Source organism: Sinohyriopsis cumingii, chromosome 2 (genome assembly GCF_028554795.1).
Source record: "Sinohyriopsis cumingii isolate HCF-2022 chromosome 2, ASM2855479v2, whole genome shotgun sequence".
Lineage (NCBI taxonomy): Eukaryota > Metazoa > Mollusca > Bivalvia > Unionida > Unionidae > Sinohyriopsis > Sinohyriopsis cumingii.
In genome coordinates, this window is record NC_142962.1 from 74650044 (window position 1) to 74676579 (window position 26536).

Here is a 26536-nt window from a genome sequence, read left to right on the forward strand (position 1 = left end):
CGAGAACACAAATTAAAACAAATATAAAAAGATCAGTTGTATTTATGTTAAAAAAGTAGTTCCATTGGAAAACAACACAGCATTCTAATAATTGGTCTTTTAAAGTAAGTAGAAAAATATGACTTGAAAAAATGATTAATTTACATGAAATATTATTCTGATTAAAAATGTTAGCATAAAATGAGTTTCTCTCTCAGGACCTTCTTGTCTAATACATGTGTGTACGAGTTGGATTTTTAACGTAACTTTTAACAACGAGTCCTATCGCTACGATGTCTGCAGTGTGGCAGTTATACTAATGACTAGCACTGGGGCATCACAAAGCAATGTATCATCATATCCCACCCTAGACCAACAAGTAAACCTCCATTTGTTGTTTTGTTTGGGGTTTTTTTTTGTTGGGGGGTTGGGTACATTACCAGTAATGTCAAGAAAAAAAGCGTAGATCTACTTGTTGGTCTACATCCCGCAGACATGTTGTATAATGTCCCACCCAGTCACATTATTCTGAAAACCAGGCCGACCAGTCCTATCACTTACCTCTTAATGCTGCATGCCATGCGAGACAGCTGCTATTAACATTTCTGTCTTTGGTATGACTTGGCTGGGGTTTGAATCCACGATCTCCCGCATTGGAGCGGTTTCGTCTAAGAAAATGCAGTCACTTTTTAAATGTCAGACAAATGTTTTTTAAAAAAGTATTCTTTCTTTACATTCGCACATTTCCCACTTTATATTTATAAAAAGGTTACTTGTATCTCAGCTATAGATCAGTGTCCGAACACAATTCCACATCGACAGGACTGTAACATGTTCACTGCACAACACAAATTTCTTTGTCATGAACTTTTACATGGAAACCAATGTCATGGATGGAAGGACTTGTCTCAAACGTCGTCAAAATATATCCACATGATCAGCTTGATTAAGTCTGTGAGTAATGTGTGTAGTGGTTAATGAATTGGTGAAATGGTTTATTCAAAGGTAGTATTTCTTCAGATACATCCACAAACTGGGTTACATGGTAAAATAATGCAATAATATGTGTTTGTGTTGTCATGATTGCAACCCAGTACAGCTAACAATCTGAGTTAAGACCTGTTAGCTTAAACTGACTATCAGATTGCTAACCATCAACTAAATATAGAGTAGCAAAATTACCGTAAACTGTTTAAATGACAAGGTCAGTGAAGTCAAGCATGCAAGCAATGACCTTTGACTTGACCACAATGTCTATAAGATACGTTGGTGGTCAGATCTGCACCATTTTCATTCAGAACTAATATTCTGAAAAGTACGATTGTCTGTTCATAATAAGTAGCCAAACAAATATTTTTTTGATGGCAATTAACGCTGCAATTATTCAGGTTTATCAGCATCATTTTAATGCAGATACATGTCAGTAAGTGCCATCCATTGTTGAGAACCAATGGACCAAAATCATGCATATATTTAAATAATACAGTATAAATTCCGATAATGAAAATCAAATACGGTGCTCATTGTTTTAGTATGCAGGGTTAATTTAATATAAATAAATATTCTATAGAAATATATTTTCAAATACATACTCAGACCAGTATATATCGATGAAAAGAAAGTAACCAAAACATTAGCACACTGAGACCAGTTTATATAAAGGAAAACAAATTAACTGTATTGACTTTTTAATATTAGCAGATTACAAGAACATGAAATAATCGTAAAGTCGAAGAACCAATATCGACATATGACGCTTGAGACAAAGATTATTAAAATATACATCATCTTATGAGTTCTACAAAATTAAGAGAATATAGACGTATGATACTGAAGTGTGATAGTGCACGGAACTAAATCATACATTTTATAGGATCCCGCTTTTCTCTGAAGATAATAAGTCTGACCTGTGAGATTCAAAGTACACAAGTTATTTACTAAATGGAATCATGTGAAAATATATTTTACAGGGAAATAAAGTAGTGACTATAAAAGTTGATAACAGTGAAACATGTAATTTCTTTTAATGTAATCCCTGAATGAAGTGTTCACTTTAAGAAAATAACCCTTTCTGTCTCACATGTGTATGTAGGTATGCACATATATGTATATGTATGTGTATGTATGAATATGTGCATATTTTGTATATCAGTATGCATGTATGTGCATATTTTGTATATCAGTATGCATGTATATATTTGCTCTTATAATTGTTTTCTAGAAATGCTAGTACTGTCGTACGGTATATTGAGATGATATCTTGAAACTATAACGGTAACTATTTCCGTTTCTATTCTCCAGTTTCTGTCATCTTTATTACTTTCCTTCCTTTCATCTACTCCTTGCATCTTACCTTAAGGTAAGTTGTGTAGAATTACACACATGCTTATTTAGCTGAAATAAGTGTACCAGAATATATGTAGTATATGCATGTATTATTTATCTCTTATGTCAAATCCAATGCCCCTCCCCCTCCTGGTGTTATGTAAGTGCTAAATCATGAAATGATATGACATACTTTAGATGGAAAATATCATGTCCAGGCAGTCCTTCAAACCACATCCCAGATGATACCTGTTGGACACAGTGCCATACAACTGGCAGTCCTTCAGACCATGACGCTTTTATTCACATTTTGTCAAATTCTGTTGAGCAATTTTGGAAAAGCCATTGATTAAAGATTTTTCTATTGTGGTAATGACATTTTTATTTTATAGCCAATCAGTATCATCTGTCATGCTAGAACGGCAAGCCAAGTGAGGTAAAATTGGAACAACAGAGTTTTAAAAGCAAATGTTGATGCATGTTGGATGTTGGATTATGTATGCATGATGCTAGGCCACCCAGCTGAGCTAAAACCCAAAAATGATGCACAACTTTGAGTACAGATTTTATTTGAAAATTTAGTGTTGTAATCCTGGCCTATAGCAATGATCACGTAGAGACTTAAACCCGTAACTTCTTAATCCACGTATGCTATGCAACCCAAAATGTCATGCTGTTTTGCATGCTTTTTTTTCACCTTTCAGCAGATGACAATTTACGTGCTGCCAATTGTTTGAAAACAGGCATGAATTCTGCAATATTCTTCATCTATTCCCACTGATAAGATGTCAAAGAAAGTTAACATTTGATTATTACACATTACAAGAACCATTTCCACTGATAAGATATCAAAGAAAGTTAACATTTGATTATTACACATTACAAGAACTATTTCCACTGATAAGATATCACAGAAAGTTAACATTTAATTATTACACATTACAAGAACTATTCCCACTGATAAGATATCAAAGAAAGTTAACATTTGATTATTATACATTACAAGAACTATTCCCACTGATAAGATATCAAAGAAAGTTAACATTTGATTATTATACATTACAAGAACTATTCCCACTGATAAGATATCAAAGAAAGTTAACATTTGATTATTACACATTACAAGAACTATTCCCACTGATAAGATATCAAAGAAAGTTAACATCTGATTATTATACATTACAAGAACTATTCCCACTGACAAGATATCAAAGAAAGTTAACATTTGATTATTACACATTACAAGAAGCATCAACATTCATTACAACACAACAACACAAATACAAATTACTGAGTTTTCCTCAATGAGACTTTTATTGATCTAATCACTTAATATGCAAATACAGAGTATACTGTAAGGAAATGTTCATCAAAACTTCAATACAATTGTATCATAATTACAGTGAAATAAAATTTTTTTTAATTACAAATGTAGAGAATTAAAAAAACTTTACAACATTATATTAAAATATAGTTTAAAGCAACTACATAAATACTTTTCAAATGATAAATGCATCTGAAATAAAACAGCTTTGCTGGACTGACAGAAAAATAAAAGTTTGCTTTCAGACCACTGATAAAAATAGTATACTGCATATGCGAAAACTTTCCCTTTCCATTACAGAGACCATCCTTGGTTTTCAGAATGGAGACATGTCACTTCTCCCTCAATGCAGAAAATTGAGAGAGACCACTTATAATAGTACTATTATTATTATTATCAAAATATTAACTGGTTTTGTATTATCATAGCAGAGTAGTAGTAGTTCTACTGCAATGGTGTAAAATCATTTGTTTTTTATTGGACTAGATTTAGAAGACATTGTTAATTTAATAATAATAATAATAATAATAATAATAATAATAGTTGTAGTGGTGGTACCATGAGTAACACTACTGCTATGGTATAAAGTTATGTTTCTTTATATTAGGTTATATTAAGAATATTATGTTGAATTTATGACTGAAGATACAAATTACAGGATAATTTTGTCTTACCTTATCTGTAAAGATAACTTGATACATCATCTTAATCAGCTAAGTAGAGCAGGAAGCAAGTCTAATTCAACACTTCTTTTTTATCAGTATCCTGTGATCAGGGCAAAAGTAATGCAGTAGTCAATCTTTCAGAGGTTTGCTTTAGAACAAATAAGCAGTAGGTATTACTGTTTATAACTTCTAAGTGTGTTTCTGATGTTGTATGCCAAAAAGTTACCTTTTCTGCCCTAGTCTCCCCGTAGGATGGCCGCTCACCCAAAAATTAAATACCAGTTTAAACAGTTTAAAATGTTCAATTTGCTGAATTAAAAAAAAAATATAATTAACAGTCATGCAAATGACTTGACAGGATTCCGCTATATTCCATTATGTGATGGTACTGTAAAGTATTGGCATCATATGTGGTTTTGTGTATTCAAGTACTTGAGCCCGGAGACTAAGGCAGAGGGTATAAAATCCCCCCCTCCTCACCCAAGTGTTCTGGGTCCAGTTTCACTAAAAATGTTTAATTTTTTTTGCCTCAAATTGAAATCTTATATTATCTTGCTTATTATACTTCAGCCAATATCAATATTACTGTCGATACATATAACTCGGTTCCAGCTGCAAATAACTATATACAAGTCAGGTCCAACTGCAAACAATAAAAAACCATATCTGCCATTGCATAATGCACCAGAAGATTGGAGTTAAGTTGGAGGAAATCCTGAAAATCTCAAAGATGAGCAAGGCAAGCACGGAAAATTCACTATTTTATAACTGTTTCACTACAAGATAAATAATACAAGGCATAGAGTTTATGAGGAAGAAAATCTGACTTGTTTCAAGAGCCTGAAAAACATCTTAATGAACCTAATCTTGTATGATCGGTTTTTTCAAAGCATAATCCATTCATTCCATATCAATATAAAAAGCATGAATTAGGCGTATTGTGGTTATATAAAAATGAAAAACAGTCAATTCAATCACACAGTGCAATACCGACTATTTTGAAGAATTTAAAATTACAAGATCATATGAATGTAAAATAAAACCAGAACCAGCCTAATCAAAAAAAGGAAGTCCATTCTAGGCTAATGAAATTATACCTCATTTTAAAATAAGATTCCTGGGTAGTCAGTAACTTAACACTTCGCATTAACACTTTGCATTTATTGATATTATGAATGACAACAGTTCTAAAATGCTATTTAAAAATATTCAGTTCAATGGTCTCATTATGAAACTGAATTCACAAAAACTAGTTTAGCTTCAACGTGTTATAAAAACATTTTTTTTAAATCTCGTCGGATGTGTTTTGTTTTTTTTAATGAGTGTACAAGGTTTCACCAATAACTTGCAATACTGGTTAAAACAGACAAGGCTTACCAATACACAAATAGACTATTAAACCCCATTTGTAAGGAATATAAATACAAAAGGCACAACTCTGACAGGACCAACCTCATACTTAACTATACACTTGTATAATAATCTTTTTGGTACATCATTTCTAATATAATGCCTTATTCATAAGAATGCACTAAAATTACAAGAGCAAATTCCTGGTGATTGTTTTGAAAATCAGATCTAAGTCAAGTTTCAAAATAATAAAGGGTTATCTTCCTTGTTTGTGCTAGTTTCAAAATAATAAAGGGTTATCTTCCTTGTTTGTGCTAGTTTCAAAATAATAAAGGGTTATCTTCCTTGTTGGTGCTAGTTTCATTACTGAAGTTTACGCAGCTGTCAAGTAAAGGAATCAAATGTCAATGTTGCCACCTCAAATTCATTAAAAATCATCAGAACGATGAACAAGGTTTATAGTGAAATATACCATATTAAACTTTACATGACATATAACAGTGGTCAAGAATGTTGAGGCAATGACACTGCAGTGTCAACATTGTGAACTGAAAATAACTTGCACAATGACACTAATGTTAAATTCCACTCTTATCCACAACAATCAACAAGACGCCAACTGACGATACAGCTGTCAATTTAACTTTGACAAACTTTTTTTTATTTCAGAATTACATTTTTTGGTACAATTATAACAATGGCTATTTCATCTTGAAACCAGAGTACAGAATCTGTACCTGTTGCTAAATCAGACCGAGCAAAACAGCCTGTTTACATGACACCACTTCCAAAAATTGTGTATTTTAAGTTGAAATGTGTTGCAATTAATGCTTATTTTATTTACTGTAAAATGCTTCAATAATACTGGAAATCAGCATATGTATGCATTACAAATGTGACAAAAGGAAATGTCATGAAATAACGCAGTCACATTATGAGTGATAGAAATGTTCTTAATCCTTGCTCAACAGAGGTTTAATCAGATGTGAAAAAAGATTTGCAGACTTGCCAACCCTGACAAGTCCGTCTCAGTAAGGCAGTTGATTTTTTTCCGTAAGATTGACCAGTTTTCAGTAAGGTGTAACAAATATCAATAACTGCTATTGTAAAGCTGCACAACATAATTAAAAGTTCGATGCAGCAACGATAAACATTATGTTCAACTGAAAATGTTGTAAAGTACGTGTAGACTTAAATCACCACTAGTACAGTTGCACACCCTATGCAACTCAATGGCTTGTTGCCATCTCTCAACTTGACGCAATTCTTGGAAATTCTTTTTCCATTTCACATGACAACGGCAATCATATCTCCCACCACGAGACATACTCAAATTGGCATATGATGTCCAATAAACATAAATGTGTCTTTTCCGGCTTTTATTCACAAGAATCTGAATACTCCTTTTTATTCTTCTGTGTTGATTATTAACACTTTTCTAGAAGCTTTTTTTTCCTTTCATCTTTAACATGCATCACTTTCCGGATGCTATTTTTAAAAAAATTATATAATCAACAGTTTGATCATGCAGACGCTTTGCATGAACAAATAGGTGCAGTTTAATGCGTCTGGGGTGCTGCTGTAAAGCTATTCTGGTTCCCTGACTAATCTGACTAATTCTAATATGAAACCCAGATCCAAATCAAACATGGACGAACCAATTATCCAGATTTTTCTCAAAGATAATTTTTCCATAGTTTTTGCTTGTATCCCTTAAGTCCGTATGTTACGGGTAATTTTTGTAAGATTTACGGCAAAATTGTTAAGTGTTGGCAGGTCTGGATTTGTTGTAAGACCTTGCCAACAGGAATCTACTTCGCAATCTATTATAAATATTTCCTGAGGAAAATGTGAACAAATAAATAACTGGTCCATATATGGCCACTGTCAATATTTCCAGAGAAAAATTACGACTTGAGCAGCTAACTGGTCCCTGTACAATTTGACAGGGCAGACGCAGTACAAATTTTAACGCATTTTGTTGCTGAAGCTGTAAATGAAATGAAAGAATCTCATGATTCCACACAGCTGAAAGTTAATGGCCGTATATTTAAACTTGAATCTCATCTTGGGCTGTACATGAATCATAATGTAAATGTTTCTTTAGAGTAAGGTTTGTCTTAAATTAAGACATTTTCAGGGCTTTTTTTCCTGATGAACTCATGAGTCCACCCAAAAAATGCATAGACCCGTATCTGCCATCACATAATGTGCTAGCAGATCTGGGTCTGTACAGTCTGAATAGAGTAATCAGAAGAACAAACAACACAGACCTGGATCTGCAGGTGCATTATGCTAAGGCACTTCTAGATCTTGGTTGTTTCAAGTCTACTCTCCAGATATCTTGTGTCAGAAATTATACTGGCAAAATAAATACATTCTTGAAGAATTATTAGAAATTTTCATACATATTTTCAAAAATGAAATATCTTTAGAAATGAAAATACATCTATATAATCATATCCACATTTTTTTTAAAAAATCCATGTTACAATCATAATACAGAATAAACGAATAATTATGAAATACACTGGTATTATCAAGTCTAATAATCAAACAAAGTTTGATAAAATAAATATGCACTGAAAAGTATATAATGACAAAAAAAACACCTACACCAGATTACCTAAGGATAAATTTGTGGAATGGAAGTTAAACAAGAGGCCTCCTTTTTCTGAGCCCAGGCAGGCTTCATAATACATGTAAAAAAAATGTCTAAATTAATTGTAAATGTTCATCTATGAAACCCATATTGCTGTCAAAGTTTATCCTTCTTCTTCTCACACTTGGTGCAGACCCTAACAGGGTAGTCCCAGCCCCGTATTGGCACTGGGCGTTTGTTGGGGGAACAGTTTTCACAAACACCCTGGCCACATGCACGGCAATGGTGTATTGTTAGTTTTGGCCCAAATGTCTGTTCACAAACACAGCAGGTCTTGATCTCAGAGTCAGGCACCCAATAATCAGGACGTGCAGAGTCTTTTATTAGGTCTGGAAAAAAAGAAATTTGCATTTTCAGAGTAGATTATAAAGCATATACGTGACAAGTTCTGATACATTCAATTTTAATCCTAGATAAGAACTTTAATTCATCACCCCATCAGTTCTGTAATAATTTATTAAATGGGCAACATAATTAATTAAATGGGCGTATGGACAACATGATTAAATGCCTAAAGCTTTTGTCTTTTTAGCTCATCTTCGGTAGATAAGACATCACTTGGATAAGAGATAAACTATCACTCACAAATAAAACGCATTAGAAAAATTGCATAGAAAGTGTGCTGTGTGGGCTTATGTTACAAATTGTTAAGCACCAATAATACAGGTTTATCATTTGGACGATTGCCAGTGAAACCAAATTTTTCTAGTAAAATATATTTCTTACATATTAACCTACCTGATCGTAACACCTTAGGAGAAATATTACTTCCTCACAAATCTAGTCCAACAAGATCAAACATTTTTAGCTGAAAAGTTATCTTCCCATCAAGGTGGCAATTAAATTACAATTACTACAGAAGTGGAAGACATGCTCTCTATATGGATATAACTGTGGGGACGCTGGGAGGGTGTATTTGTAACATGATTAGGTAAGTATTATCAAAGAAACATTTTACTAATAAAATTGGTTTCTTTTTCAAATATGTCATCTGATAATAATACCTCAGGAGAATAGGTCACAGGTGGAGGGAGATACAGCTTTTTTTACCCTGAAGAGATCATCTTCTGTCCCTTAAGGTATGTCAGCTAGCTTCTAGATATCCGGATTGGAAAAGATACTCCAAACACTGGGTAGCAGCATCAAAAGGCAAATCAAAAGGGAATCATGAAGCCACATCCTTATGAAGCTGTGAAATGACCTGGAGCATAACCTTTTGCACCATGATTAAGATGATGATGAAAGATCATAAAGATGATTAAAAAAGTGTTTACTCGGATCCCACATCCTGGATAATAACAGTTTTGCCCACAGGCAATGTTTTATGTCAACTGTCCTAACTTCATGAGCCGAGATGTGAAGCAAGTTCATTAGTGTGGGGTTATTTCTGATACAGAACAAAAAGCCCACATTATCCAGGACAAAAGTGTCTGTTTTGATATGTATTGTGCTTTCCCTGCTGAAGGCAAGGAAAGGCATAATCTCCCTCTTGCAATGGTTCAGTCTTCCTTAAGTACCACTTCAGTACATGCACTGGATCCTGTAGATGACCCTGAGATGAAGTGAGTAGACAGGAATTATTGTCCAAGTCTGATTATCCATGAACAGTAGTCTGTTCTTGGCAATGAAAGGAGGGATCCTCGTGAGTGATACTGACCCATCTTGTTAGAACTGCATGTAGACAAGCCCACCAATGCAGTGAGGCTGGACTTGTATGGGAGGTTTACCAATGAAGCTACTGAAAGCAGTTCAAATGGTGTCTTGTTCAGCCAAGTTAGTACCCATGATAGATTCCACTTGGGCAAGAATCGAACATAACTGGACATGTGTAATACAAAATTAAGACAAGATTGGATAGGTCTTTGGTTTGTACAACATCCTATCTTTAATGATAATGCAGTGTGCAAGAGTTCTGTGGAACAGTTGATTCTGATTGTGATTGATGTCAATTGTTTCTCATTAAAGAGCTATAGGAAGTTAGCTACTGACGTATGGATGAATGCAGAGGTATAAAGTGTTCTTGTGCACACCCATGTGTGAATATATTCCACTGCCTTCATACACCTTTAAGATAAAAGAGCCATTTTGCTTGTGGGATTCTCCACCACTAGTTCTCAGAACTGCTTGTTCTTAAGTGCATATATTATAATATCCAGACATGCTGGTTTGGGAACTCTGGGCTGGGATAAAAACACCTGTCAGGTGGTTGCTTAATACTGACAAGGGAATATCTTGATGTCTGGTGATTCCATTGCAAGATTTCCAATTTGAGTGGAGTAATCAGGATGATGAGACAATATGATTCATTTGCTTCCTATATCACCTTTGAAACCTTAGGTATCGCATGAGAGGTGTATACAATCCTATATCACCTTTGGAACCTTAGGTATTGCATGAGAGGTGTATACAATCCTATATCACCTTTGGAACCTTAGGTATTGCATGATAGGTGTATACAACTGGTTGTTCCAATCTATAGATAGAGCATCAATTATCCAGGCCTTTTAGCTTCAGAACTGGTGAGACAAAAGGCTGGGATTTGGCATTCCACTTTGTTGCCAATAGGTCCATCATAGGTCGATCACATCAGGCACCTGCTCAGTGAAAACTTATGGATAAGAGACTGTTCTGTTTGTATTAGTTCTTGTGGGACAATGAGAACACCAATACATTATCCAGCCTAGGGTATGTCAAACTTGGACATATATCTGTTGTTGAGGACATTGCTTTAGTCAATCCTTAACAAGAAAACAAAGTTTTGGGGACTTTGTTCTGCTATGCCATTTGTGACAATTCACCACAGTGGAGTTGTTGGACAGAATGAGAACTCTATTCCCATGCAGGTTATCTAGACATCAACGAAAAGCTTTCAGAATGATTTTCATCCTGAGAATGTTGATATGTAAATAATGAGGGTGAGAGGGCCACTTTCCATTGGCATCCTAAAATGGTAGGAAATTTGCCCCACCTCCTCTGTGTTTGCATTCATACAGATCATAATTGCTAGAGGTTGTACTTGCAGAGGTGTCTCCGATGTAATTCTGATATTTGAGATCTTAGGCTGCTGTTGCTGTCTTGCTTTCCAGCAAATGATATGGTTTTGAACCTTTGTGTGCAAGCTGATGATGTCTCTGTCCCTCAAGGTATGCTTCTGCACCTTTAGTACCTATGTAATTACTGTCCACAGACTTTTGTCCATATTATGTAAGTCTGACATGTCAAAGAAATACAACAAGCAAAAACTACACATAAAATGGTTGTCAATCTGGTCTCATTCAAGGTCTAAATCTGTAAGACAAAACTGAGTAGACAGTCTGTACATGAACTTAGGAATGTCCAAGCAGAGCTACACTCTACCATAAATACTTGTAAAAGGGCACATGTGGCCTCTACAGGTTGAGAACTGTCACAATTAATACTTATTAAGTGGATGCTAAATAATCAATTAGGGTAAAGAGTTACCTGCAAGAAGACCAATTTTCGACTGCCTATACAGGTAAAATCACTAAGCTTTGCTTACAGTAATTACATATATAAAGTGGGTGCTATTAGTAAAATATATAGAAAACTGTACATATCTGACTATGGCATAAGCTATACAGTAATAAAAATGAGTTTTCAATAGCACACATAAAACCTGCACATAAAAAAAGCACTTAAGTGTCATTACTGATACTTACAGAGTAGACTACAATATCCAAGGTGAGACAATGTTACCTGAAGGAAATGCCCTGCAACATGCTATACAGGTAAAATCATTAAAGAGTCATGTATATAACAAGGAAGTGGATGCAAAGACAAGACAATACTGAAAACTTACCTTTATGTATCTGTAGAAAGGAGAAATTATCCAGAAACATTAAATGACTTTTCTATATTATGCACCAGACCTGCTCTGCTTTAATACAATTATAGTGATGTGAGGGGACACCATCACAACATGTACAGGTATGTAACAAAGGAACCTAAGTTTGTGAAGATGGCAAAGTGATAACACAAAAATTTAGAAACTTTGTCATCAATGAAAGAAGGAACCAAAAAGTTTGATATCTATAAATGGAGTATACTTCCCTTGAAGTTGAAATTACTCCAGTTTTAAGAAAGAAAACTTCTAAATTGCTTGTATGGATTTTGTGAGGCCTCACTGTCTGTAGAGAGTGTGCTACTCGGCATGATGCCAATTTCAGAATCAAGGGAGATAACTCTAACCACCACCTAGGTGGGCAGATAATATTTAGCTTCTTAGCTAAAATCTATGGACTTCTGTAATGGAGACTTTCTGACAGGTGCCACAAGAATCTGTAACAGACTTCACACATAGCCCAGTATAGTGTAAGTATACATCATGTAACTGACTATTCTATGTATGCCAGTGTGATGAATGTGTAATCTATCTTAAGTCACTCCTTGAGGGGCAATATGTATGTGTGTGATTTGGATTTTTAACATTGTCCTGACACCAAGTTGACCAGTCCTAATGCTAACCTCGTAATGCTGAGCATTTAGCAAGGCAGCTGTTAGTACCATTTTTATGTCTTTATTATGACTTGACTGGGGTTTGAACCCGCAACCGCCTGCATCCAATGTGGATGCTCGATTCACTAAGCCACCAGAGCAGTGAGAGGCAATATGATTGCATCCTCAAGGAAGAAAAAAACCACCCTCCTAATTGAGACAACACAACAGGGAACACCATACTGTGAAGTTAACCCTGCAGAACTCTGAAACCTTATTGATGGAATGTTTCCCCCACAAATCCAGCAAAAGGCACAAACCATGTTTTTGATCAAATCTCATGAAACAAGGTTGTGCTGTCATGAACGGGGTGGGGTGTGTGAGCTGTGGTAGCCTAATCGGTAGAGTGTCAGAATCATAATCCAAGGGTTTTGGGTTTGATAACTGCCCAGGCCAGCCCAGGTAAGTTGCCTTGGTGTGTTCTTGTGAAAGACATGCAGTTCCCATTTCCTCAGCATGATACAGTCAATGGGTTAAAAGCGCAGTTAAAACCCACAAAAAAGTGAAAAACTGAACATAAACAGGGTCTGGTGATCATTTTGGACAGCTACCAAAGGCTCCACAAGATTAAACTTAGTTGCCAACAGTCCCTTGAGAGTCTAGTCTTAAGTGAATCCTGATCATGTAAATAGGAAATGGAAAAAAGTCAACTGCAAATGCATGCAACTGACAACTGCATGAGGTGTATCTAGTTCTCAAAGAGCTCAAATACAATGATCAAATGACCCACTTGAGTGATGAGGTCAGTGGTTGAGAGGTTGAGAGGTTATATCCTGCTTTTCTGCCATGTCAGTAAGTAAAATCTGTCAGGTTTTCTTGCCCCTCAGGTAGCATCAGAATGCATGAACCAGATCCTGCAACCTTGTGTTTGATCATGGATGGGGGGAAAAAATTGACTATTCTGTCTGACAATGGATTGTAATCTATCCTTGGCAATGAAACTGTGCTGCATCACCAGAACCCACCATCCAACACTGGAGACAGTACCAGTCAAATGACAAGAGCATACAATTCGCCTACCCTTTAGGATGAAGCAACAGTCACCAGAAATCATGTCCTGTAGGAAAGAAGCCTCAGTGAAGAAGATGAAAACAGCCATAAAATGATACATCTGGGAAACAAGAAGAAAGTGGGGATGAGAAGGAATGAAATTGGCCAACAGGGTTGACAAAATCTTTTTGTGACCAATATATTCTCTCTCACGGTGTCTCAATTTGGTGATGGGTGCTAGTCCTTCCATTTGTTAAGTTAAAATAAGACGTTAGCCAACTGAGGTACAGCAGTTGGGAGGGGAATAATGTCAGCTGTTATGTATGCCAGTCTAGAAAGAAATGCCACTTTCCTTCATGTGCTTTAAAAGTAAAGGGTTTTCTAGCTGTCACAATTCTATGCATAACTTAAGTCTTAACTAAATTTACAAATTTCAAATGTGGCTAAGCTTTAGACATAATTGTCTACAAATTAATTTATAAACTAAAGCCTTGATTTATACAAGAAATATATTTTTCCTGGAGCAAAATTAATATTAGAAAGAAAAGAAAAAGAACTGCTTGCAAACAAATATATGTGTGTAAAGTCTGATCCTTAATAATAACCATGTACACGGTTTACACTAGCCTGCAATTGTACATTATTTCTAACAATAGTACATTATATACTTTTCTTCTTCTGTTATAAATTACAAATTATTCATTTTAATTCCAAAGATATAGTCTTGGCTAACTTTTAAGAACTGATCTATTGAAATGTACATATCTTGTATTCATGGGTTACTTCCCTTGCTTTGTGTGTGCATGTGTGTGTGTGTGTGCGTGTGTGGCGAGAAAAAGTGAGAAAAAGAGATGGAAAAAGTATTTTAAAAGCAAACAACAAAAGATAGTCTAAATTGTGTAGGCTCTGAGAGCTAATTCCAACTGCGATAAATTTCATTAACATGTGTAGATCTTGCTCATAATTAATCTCACTGGAGAGTTTTAGGATTTAAATCTATTTTTAAGTTTACACCAAATCAGACAAAAATAGTCTGTAGAATGGTATCAATTTTAGCCAATCAGATGCATTTAAATGTGTGAATATGGCTCTTTACAGAATTTAATAATTAATGTGAGATGTTCATCACTAAAACCTAAATTCCAAATTTATCAAAATCTGATTAGAAATATAGTCCCCAAAAGTGGCAACTGTTCAGCTCGTTCAAAACTGAGATCACCTGATTAATACACGTAGATTTTGTTCATTATCGAACTCATTTGAATAGCTTTATGATGCAGGCCCTTATTTCAAGTTTACTAAAACTGGATCAGAAACATGGGTTCCAATACGGTACGAACACCAGTCAATATGATGCAATATGACCACGTCATGTAATCAAACTTATTTGATGATGCAAATATTATCTTCCAAGTTTGATCAGAAATATGCACACAACCGAGTGGTAACAAGTTTAGCCAAACAGGTGCAAAATAAACTCATTAATGTGCATTGATCTTGCTCTTTGCCGAACTGGTCCAGACACTCGATTATTTCCTGGAGGTGATTTTTTAACCACTACAGAATTGTCAGACACCACCAATATCACCCGTCTGTGCAGCAAGTCCTTCAAGGCATGAGAAGTCTTGAGAAAGGTTGATCTGAAGGTCTGTCTCTTCTGGATTCCACTTGCAAATGACTGATTTGATGCATGCTTTAAGTGAAACCCTCCAACTGAGCAAACTTAAGTCTGTGGAGATTGCGAACTCTTGTCGGATAAAAGGATTCTCATCGCTAACCACCCAATCTCAACACTGATGCAGGAAGTGATGAATCTTGGTCTAGATCAAGAGCCGATGGTCAATGGGATTGAAGCAGGGTATGAACAGGCCAAGTGGGTGCATTAGCAATATGGAGCAAATACACAGCCACATCATGAAAACCTATGAGCTAAAGGAACTCTTTTGCTGAGGCAGAGATCTTCACCGAGATCAACTCTGAAAAAGTTGGATAATTCAACCAATGCCTTTTGGAGAGGAAAGGCTAGCCAGCTTATATTGAGTCAGAAATTCCACACCAATATGGAAGTAATGCTGGGAAATGACGAGACTAGAACTGTCCCTGTTCAAAAGAAACACAGCTGACAAATGACAAAAATGGGTGAGGAGATGGTTGATACCCAAAAAAGAACAGGTCTTACCATGTTTTTGCAGGACATCACCCATGTATGCTGCCACTGCTGTGCAAGAGGCTGTCTTTGAAGAAGGCAACAATGCAATCCAGTCTTTGTGAATGCTTATGGGCTAAGAAGAAGGGTGAAAGACAGTACAAAACAGATGCAAAATCCTAGGTAACTCAAATGAATATAGACGAAGAATGGAAGGTATATGAAAGTAAGTGTTCGGGCTGGTTGCAAATTCACTCTTTTTTCACAAAGTTGTACTGACCTTACCATCTCCATCCAGAACTTCAGTGTGGCAATAAACTGGTTGAGCCAGCTTATGTCTATATCCAGTCAGACCCTTCCATCATTTTTCAGCACAAAGAGGAGCCTGGAGGAAAAAGCACGGATAATTTAGATGCTCTCCACCGCCAACTTCCTGAGCAGGAACTCAATCTTCTGTAAAACATCTGCCTTCCTGGGGTCATTTGGGACATGTCATGGAAGATGACACTGAAAAGGGTGGTGTCTGGATAAATTAGATCGGAAGCCCATATGAAATGACTTATCTTACTCAACTATTGTTGGGGAATAGGTCCAAGTCTTATGAAAATGAAAGAGTCTGGTGTGGAAGGGCACTGGTGGGTAGCAGAGATGCAGTGTTACTGGTATTTTTTCCAATATTTTTTACTCTCCCTGTAATAGGTTGACTAATGGGTTTGGGGAATACCATCCCAAGGTCACCTTACAATGAAACATTTCTGTTTATCAGTTAATCTACAATGCACAGAAAAAGACAAGAGGGCACACATGCAATCTGTTTTGACATACAAATTAGATAGGCACAACTGTACAGCATCTAGGTGACACAGACTTTGTGATTTTTGTTCCTGTTTACCAAACTGCACAAGTTACGTCTCCACAATGAAGAACCATTTTTGAGGAATTGGTCTTCTTTTTTACTTTAACTTTTTAGCAGGATATTTTTCAAAGTTCTTATGAGTTTCAACTAATTGCATAAAAGCATAAGTGGAAGAGCATATTGAATCTGCAAGTGTATTCAGCCAAAATAAGCAAAAGATTGCATAGAATGTCCAATTGTTTATTTCCTAAAATTGTTTCTTTTGGATAAATGTACAATATTGGTACCAAAACTTTGAAATAATAATGCAGATATTCTGGCAGAAAGTGCTTTTGTCATTGTCTCATATTTTAATTCTTTTTTAAAACTTGTTAGTGACAGTTGCTATGAACTAAATTAAAATTAAAAAGAGATTGATTGACTCTGTATCCTAAGTATAAAATTTTGCCTGGAAATAAATCTCAAACCACTCCTCACTACTTATATTTTCATTTAAGCTTGTATCTACATTTCTTTTGTAGCAGTGTTACTGTTAGGAAACTGTAGGGCTTGAGGGGAAAGAAACCTGACATCCTTTTCAGTTTTCCAGACTGAATGCAAAACCATGAGTCCTGTAGCTGCCTTAAGTTTGCAGGAGCGCAAGAAGGCTGTTATTGTTGGGGGTTGGCCATCTTATCTTTTTACTGCAAATTATCCTGCCTCGATTACTATGACTGATGCAACCAACAAATGAAAGGAGTGTACCAGTACAGCAGATGGGGATAAACCTTACACAGACTGCTTATGAATCTCATCAAGACTACCATCAAACGATAAAGGTGAGCGAGAATGCAAAGACTAAAACACCATCGAGTGATAAGGATTAAGTCTGGACAGGTAAAAATTTGGTTGTTGCATCTCACTGAGTCCAGGATGCATGCCACCATTACAGAAATTAATCTCATCTAGTAAACAGATCTGAGCTTGGCAATGTGGCAAGATGACTCCAAGTGTGGTCACTGCTAGCATTTTCTGCCATGCCCCCCTCCCAAAAAGTGATGGGATGATGTTAAACCAATGTTCTGGATCCGCTTTGAAAGTTCAACTGATAACATGCTGGTCAGTTGTTATTGAAAGGATGAGAAACCATGACACCATACTATAACATGTGTGACACATCAATTGGAGACTAAGACCCAAAAACAAAAAAAGATTACTATACAATGTGATGGCAATAAATATCTTAAACAGCTCCAGCTTCAAAGATAGCTGGCTGCAAAATGTTGATATGAAATGGATTATGGGAGGCATAAATGACAAGTGTGCAATATCACAGTGCAATATCACAGTGAAAGCTTAAACTGAAGAACATCTGGTAGATGGATAGACACTTAAAGGTGGCAATGGGAGGTAATAGCATCCCAGAAAATGTACCTCTCAGATGCTATTTTTGAAGTCTATTTATAGACTGGATTCAGAATCAAGCATGAGTTATTTTACCTAATGCTAAGGTGTCTTAGTAATGTATTCAATGGAGAAATTTATGCTTGAACATGTACTTGCTTATTAACTCTGCAGTCATGTGTTCAGTTCTTGACTCAAACACCTTAAAGGGTGTAATCTGAAGTTTTTAGATTCTCCACTTCCATCCACCTTCAATAATACCTTGTACCAAAGCTGAAAGTGATACATTGTAAAAGTTTCTTTTGAAACAGACAAACAACCCCCACCCAAAACAAAACATCTGAAGCAACTAGGAGATAACTCACCAAGTGGGTAGGACAGCACATTAACCACCATTCCCAATGTCTGGCCTACTGTCTCTGTCACCTTCCTGGCTGTCACCTGGGTGTCACTACTTGTGCTGGATGTAGAATCTGAAAAGAATTCAAAAGAGACCATCAAACTATACCTGAGATTATGCTATTCATGTGCATTCCTTGAAGAATGCATATTTCTTGCAACAAGTTGAATATTTTTATCTTTCAAATACATCAATAATTATAACATGTTCTGTCTCTGCAAATAGAGTACTACATTTTACATGGTTCAAGTTAATATACAGATTTTGCAAAACAACAAAAATCCATTTGCTGTAAAATTCACTTTGTTTTAGGTGAGCTAATATACATGTAAATGACTCGTTCATGCAAAACAAAAATCAAATTTGATTTAAGATTCATCACTCATGCTTAGACTAAAACATAAAAAGCAATTGGTAAAAGTGGCCTAATACACAAATGCATTCAGGACTATTATTTTAACTGACAATACATTAAGCCTCAGTTATCTAAAATCAATTTTTCAAATTATCAGAAGTAAATCTGAAAAAATGTCTTAATTTTATGTTCTATGTTTTATGTTCTCCAATTCATGCTTGAATTATATCTGCAAAAAATGTAGGTTCATGCAAGCTTAAAACACAAAATATTGGTACAATATGTCAACAATGCTGGTGTACTCACCTTCTCCTAATACAGGGTAAGATAAAAAATTACATAATAACTGCTTTTTCCCAATGATGTATTAGTAAAGGTACAATCCTTGAGGTTAGCCATACCTGACATTTTATTCTTAAAACAATCCTCACAGACTCGTACTTCAGACATCCAGCCCCTATCTGGCACAGCCCTCTGGTAAGAGGTACAGTCATCACAGAATCCTTGACCACATGCACGACAATGATGTTTCTGTTCATTTGATAGCTCCTTCTCACACTTGTAACAATTCTGCAATATAATATTTTTTTCTCACAATTAACTGGCATACAGAATTATATAAAACGGTAACTTCAATTAGGGAACCTCCCTAATCATTGTGTTCACAAAAGTAAGCTGCAAGTTATAAACCAGTCCCATGTTTAACAGTTCTCTAAGAAGGAATTAGCATGAAATGGAATGACTCTGAAAAATCTCACGTTTTAAATGACAAATTTTGAGAACAAATTTTCCCCAGGCTTCTCTGAATGGTTCAACAGGTAACTCATAAACCCAAATGAAAAGAAGGTGGAAACAAACGATTCTGGATTGATGAGTTTTAAAACATATGTTTAAAATTCATACCTTTATCTTTGAGTTTGGTACCCAATATGCTGGGGCAACTTGATCTGTCATCCAGTTCGAGACAGCTTTAGCTGGAATGGCACTCACGCTAGCAAGGGAGCCTGCAACAAAGCTAATCCCATCTAAGACTTTTCTAGCTGCATTGTGAGCTCCCTGCTGGCCATAGGTTTGCTGACAAGTACAAAACACATAATAAATCAAAATAATTTTTTTGCACATTTGACAAAATCATAGTTTCATCATGTACATATTGGCAGATCTGTATCCTTATTTAAATATTTTTGTAAGTAACACTCACATATATGGTTTCCCTCTAAATTTGCAAACATTTGCAACTTTTAATTTTTCTCTCTCTGAAAATCTTACAGTGGATTATAATAAACTACATCGGTTTACAGTTCTCTTGAAACAACTGATGCTCGCGTTTGGTAGTTCTTGTTTCGGATGGGACTCGGATTAGGTTTTGTTGTGTTAGATGTGCCACCCATCAAATGCTAAGAAAGCACTTGGGGAGGGAATGTCAAATTATTAAGTTGATCTCAGTGACCCATTCAAAACTGCACAGCAACCCAGTTTTGGGTCATGACCCATGAATTAAAAACCACTGCTCTAGTAGCTAACAAGAACTTCTCATATTTCAAAATAAAATCATGTCCTCTTTTTAGCTGCCATGTATTGAAACCATCTCTGATATTCTTGAACAATAACAAGATTATTATGATGGACATCATGCTGGATATATGATCGGAATAAATTTCATAAGAAGTCTTTTGATGGAAAGTCTAGGTGACAATAAGACCATCAAATAGGGAGGAATAGTGATAAGATTTTCAAACTGGTAATATTGCATCTCAGATCAGCGTCACTTGTTTTAGAACCAACTTAACATCACAGAAATTTGTTTGGTCAAAACCCCATGCCAATATGACTGAATGTTTAGAAGGAAAAGTGTTTTTTTCAAGAAGGCTGCTATGGTGGCCACATTGGATGTAAGATTAAGATTGGCACCCAACTAGATATTATAAGAAGTTTCTTGATAACAACCCTATGTTTAAAATAGCCATCCATCTAGCAAAGTAGCAATAACATTTTCAAGATAGCCACCGTGTCAACCATACTGGAGGTCAGATTGGGACCATTTTAATTTAGGACTGACTAGATGTCGTAAACAGTCTTCTGGTCAAAACCCCATATCAATATGACTTTGTTTTTGTTGTAGGGTTTAATGCCATTTTTCAGCACAAGATAGGCTATACATGGCGGCCAGTATAAATGGTGGAGGAAGAACCTGGGGAACCTGGGAAAGAACCACCAACCCACGAGAAGCTACTGGCAGGTTTTCTCACATGACCACATTGGCCAAACCTGAGACTTGAAACCACGCAGAGAGAGGTGAGATGGCAATGAACCGTAATGGTGAGCACTTTAGACCACTCAGCGAATCGGGGCCCCCAACTTCCGGTTTGGGGAAAGATAAGATTTTTAAGATGGCTGCTCTGGAGGCCATATCTGATATCAGACAGACACCATTTTCTTTTATGACCAACAAAACATCATATTAAATCTTTCAGTGAAAACATGCCGATATAACCATACATCCAGGAGAAGTAGCGATAAGAGTCTTTAAATGCCTGCAATGTAGGTCATATGGGAACAACACCATTTTCATTTTATGATGAACTAGATATCATAAGGAGTCTTCAAGTTAAAACCCTGTGTGGATCTAATAATTCATTTCGGATGAAAAGATTTTCAAGATGGTCACCATATTTTAGATATCAAAACTGCACCATGTTACCTTTAGGACAAACAAGAAGTTGAGAGGAATTGGATAAAAAATTAGGTAGGCATCCCCTTATTAAAACTTCTCTTATAAAAGCTTGAACTCTGCTTGTCTGGCATCTAAATCTAACCTGTACATCTGACAGTTTGCTTGACTCGAAATAGCAGAGGAGTCTATGATTTATGATCTATTCCATGGCTTTACATTTGCGAGACTGGAACTGGTATCAATTTATTAAAACTTTTAAGCAGTTTACAGACAGCTGCATCAGTTAAGTGTTTCAAAAGTTGATAATGGAGTGTCATGGTCAGATTCTGGTAAGGTTGTGACCATTTCATCAAATTTCTTTTAAGTGCTTGATATACTGTCAATCATGTCCCTACAGTGACCTTTATACTGCAACCACTGGGTCACAATGGTCATTCAAATTTCCCTCCCAAAAAGTTTCCTATCCTATCTGAGGATGAGTTCACTTCCATTCTGGATGAGAAATAACTGTACAGCCTTCATGAATGACATATAGGCAGCTGCCAAAATGGTTCACGTCATAGTAGCCATCAGTGAGGTAGAATAAAAAACATTAACTTCTGGTCCAGGGTTGGTCCAAGGCCCATGCATGGCTCATGAAAAGTTAGGCAAGGGTGCAGTCTAAGTTGTGTCATCATTTTCTCTAGCCTGTCCAGGCCCCTGATGTAAATCCAAATTCCAAATTCATCTCCATTCTATGAGACATATCAATTTCTAAAGATTGTGGTACTTCTAACATGCTGCTGGGTATGGGCCACTGGCACATGTGTTGGTTCTCCCAAGCTTCTTGTTTTAATACAGAACATTCATGAGCACATCTACATATTTAATCAATTTTTTCTTTTCAAAGATACTGAAGAAACATTCATACAGAAACATCTCAAGATGATGGAGTGGTGGTATAGACAGCGCAAGGTAAGGACTGTAAGCTTAATCATAGCTGGTGATATCCATTTCACCCAGGAGAGTCTGACAGATGTGGATGGCAACTGGAAACCGATCACAGAACGACTCTGGATAACGGATTATCATCAGAGCCATAGGTCACTTCTCGCTGAAATGTGATACCTTCATCATCATCCAAAGATTTTTCCACCATGCTGCTTAAGGACCTTTATTAATACAGATTACTTGCACTCAAGGTCTATAGTGGTCTCCCATGGCTACACCTCGTCACAAATTGGGACTTTACATCTTGCGCTTTGCTACACTGACTACTCCCACTCCATGCCAAAAACTCACTAGGCTATTAGAAACACTGAGGCTGCTCTGTGACTCTGCATAAGGTGGGGCAAATCCACCCCACACTGCCTAACTACAACTTTATTTGGTTTACAGCATGCATTTCCACTCACAGCAGTGGGATTTTGATACTCTTTTGGTAACTAATATCTAACTGGTTTCTCTTTAGAAGAGCTGGGTGTTTGAAAGTTATATTGTTTTTCTGACTGCTGTGACTAGTAATTTGCTATCCTTTCATAGAATAGGTTTAACTGGTATTTTGTTTGTAGCAGCAATGTTCTTATTTGCATGGCATTATTCACTTCTCTCAGAATATATGGGGTACATAACACTGTTTTGCGAAGTCTCAAGACTTTGACCTTGGCTTTGTCTTCTAGCCATGTAATATTTGTCTGGTTATGGACACTAATGTTTTTGTGGAATGTGTCTTCTTCACTTGGGCACTACAGGCTACAGGTTTTCCCAACTGCATTAAGTGGAAATGTGACTTCTAAAAATGTCCTGACCCCAGGGAAGCTCATGTGTTTCTCTCGTTTCCTGTGTTGGATCTCCTCGTGTTTCCACTTGTTGCAGTCTTTTGAGTATGAAATTTGGTCTCCAAAGCAACTCCGTATGACACACCATATGGGCAGACTAGTCTTGTTTTGCATTCATCTTTACAACACAAATGAATACAGACAAAACTGCTAACTGGGATATTCAAAGAACCCATCTTTGATTGAAACAGCCAAGGTAACATAGTCGAATGTCAGGTTGTAAATGTTTATGGAATCAATGTTCAGTAAGAAATGGAGCAATATGACCTTGATCTTCAGACACAGATTTTAAATAACAGTTGCCGTAAGCTTTATGGTTTCTCTTAAGTACTTACACTTTTTACTTTAACTACCTTGATACCACTGAAATCTTGGTGCCTTACAATATTTTCTACAAATTTAGTATAATGCTGATTCATGTTTTGAATGATGTGCATCTAAGAAACAGAAAGTATCATAATGATAATGGTTTTTAAATCATCTTCCAAAGATAAACAAAATTAGTTTTGGTGAAGAATGGTTTTAACTTGCATAATTCAGTTCTCTCTCTCTCACACACACACACACACACACACACACACACACACACACACACACACACACAAAATTGTATTCTTATGATGACACTGGTAACAACTGGATATATTGCCCATAAAAAAACCTCAACTAAAAGTTGTGGTCACGTGAATGGACAGATGGTTATAGTGACTGCTCTTTCACAGATGAGACAAAATGTGCAATGCAATGTCCCTAAACCAGTCAATTATAAAATGGAATTTTGTTTAGCTATTTATATGAGATGTCAGCTAAATGGAGGTAAAATTACATTGCATATGAGAAGATGAGAAATTTTTGGCTCTTGCAAGTGGGTGATTCCTATATGAGAACAAATGACATACCCCTGGCCATATATGGATAACTTCAACTTGTACAACGGTTTCTATTTCAGGGTTACCATACCAATACTGACGACTGCGATAGATGATCCCACAATTTCGACACTCTAATACGTCACTGAAAATATACAAATGTTTTGCATTAGACTGATGTAAAACTATGTTTCAATACAGAGAAACTTTATTAATACTCAGATTATAACAATTTTCATACACTCTGAAGCCCATGTACTAATTTACATACAAATAATTATACTCTCACTATATTTCTGCCGTAATAAATTTAAAATGTAATGATAAGCAATTTGCTCACATAAATATGCCCCAATCTCCCATGCATTACACCTACCATGACCTCTTTATACTGTATCTAGTTATAAATGAAAAAAGGCAAACTCTTTTTACAAAAACACATGAGCACAAAGATGTGTCAATATGAACATCCTTAAAGAAGCATTCTAAATTATACCAACCACGAAGATCCATAACAAAAAGTCAATACTGGTTGCATTCATACCAAATTTTCTCATAAATAACCTGTGGGTTATCCAAATTTTTGTTTTTTCTGGAAGGGTTCAGGGTATGCAAAAATTTAAAAACACAAATGCTATTTTCTTCAAATATTATATTCCATGCAATTCAAAACTTACTTTACAATGGTATAGTTCTACTCACATGGGCTGATAAGCCACAAGTTAAAGTGTTTTTGCCACTCTCTAACAGATTTTTCATCTACAGAAAACTTTTTACTGTTGCTTTATTTCCTTTCTCCTTCATGAAGTGCACCACTCTCAATTTAAACTCTGCTGTTTATGATTAATGCTTTCCCATGGTTAAAAAATTTAAAAGGTATAACAATACTAAACATTGCAGTTTGAATGCAACAAATACATGTAATTTAAAGGGTGAAGGTCACAGTGAGCAGCATTTTATCAACCTATGCCTGTATGCGGCTTTCACATGAAAATTATCAAAACATCAGACTTTATAGATTTGTTGGATCAAACACAAAAAGAAAATAACACAAGTCTGCACCACTTCAATCCGCTTGTTGGCAGAATGTCAAGTACATGGTTCCCAAATATTTCATCACATGCCAATTTAGGTGTTTATTCGCCTTAAACAGTACAATAGAAGCCAACAGCATAGTTGCATAGCAGAAGCTCATCTAATACCATTTTAGTGGAGTTGTGCAACCAATACAGGCAACGACGTACATAAATATTCAACTAACTGTTAAGCATGCCTTTTATTAATTGTTCATTCATCATTTTATACACAAGTAAAAATAATGGGCTATTTTAAGTACCTAACAACTTATAAATCATTTCATGAAAAGAAAATACAATTTATACAGGCTACATGAAACTGTCATTCAGATGAAATGAATATTTATTAAAAACATTTTTGTAAATATTTGCCATTCAGCTATATGTACCACTTCCAAATAGTCTGTACGCTCTTGAAAGGTGCCATGGCCAACTTTGCATGAAGGGTCAATGAACTATGTACATAATATGTTGTATATTTCATCTGCCAGTTGATTAAAACATCTAGCCAGCATCAGTTCACATCACATGATCAGCATTGCGCTTTGTAAAACTGATTCTCGAAATGTCACTTGTATTACACAATCACGTACAAGTTTTGGTTTGCTTACGAATGTAAAACATGAAAGTAGCTCTGTAGTTATCGCAGGTAGTTTTGTTTCATCTTTGAGAATTGCAGTAAAAGTCATCAGACCTTTTGGATCTAGACTGTATTGATAATTCTTTAAAACTTACGCATGTCTGTATTGTTCAGTCAACTATTACTGATTGTACCGCCCAGTTTCTAATCTCCCATTCATATCAAAAATCTTTGAAAAGGTTCTCCTATCCCAGCTTGTATCTCATCTAAATTCAAACAGTCTTTTTAGCAATGTACAATCTGCATATCGCCCTTGCCACAGTACTGAAACCACTTTTCCAAAAGTAGTTAATGACATTCTCTCTGCGTTGGAAGGGGAAAGATTACAGTCCTCACCCTCCTTGATTGATCTGCAGCATTTGACACAACAGACCATGATATATTACTTCACTGTCTCCAGCATGTAGTTGGCATTCATAATACAGCCTTACTGTGGTTCAAGTCCTACTTGGTCGCCAGGACACAAATTGTATCTGCAAATGGAATACACTCCAGCCCAGTTCATCTATG

At 35.9% G+C, this 26536-nt stretch overlaps 1 protein-coding gene across 1 annotated transcript in view; it reads right to left on the bottom strand.

Annotated features, from left to right (window-relative positions):
• Positions 1 to 1650: 1650 nt before the first annotated feature.
• LOC149805193 (zinc finger FYVE domain-containing protein 1-like) overlaps positions 1651 to 26536 on the bottom strand; it is a 62587-nt gene continuing 37701 nt past the window's right edge. Inside the window, exons 7-11 of the mRNA XM_089948324.1 lie at positions 24341 to 24455; positions 19854 to 20024; positions 19352 to 19520; positions 18561 to 18668; positions 1651 to 8634 (exon numbers count right to left, since the gene is read on the bottom strand). Of these exons, the coding sequence (XP_089804450.1) occupies positions 8402 to 8634; positions 18561 to 18668; positions 19352 to 19520; positions 19854 to 20024; positions 24341 to 24455 (796 nt within the window). The 3' untranslated portion in view covers positions 1651 to 8401. The remainder of the gene's footprint in view (positions 8635 to 18560; positions 18669 to 19351; positions 19521 to 19853; positions 20025 to 24340; positions 24456 to 26536) is intronic.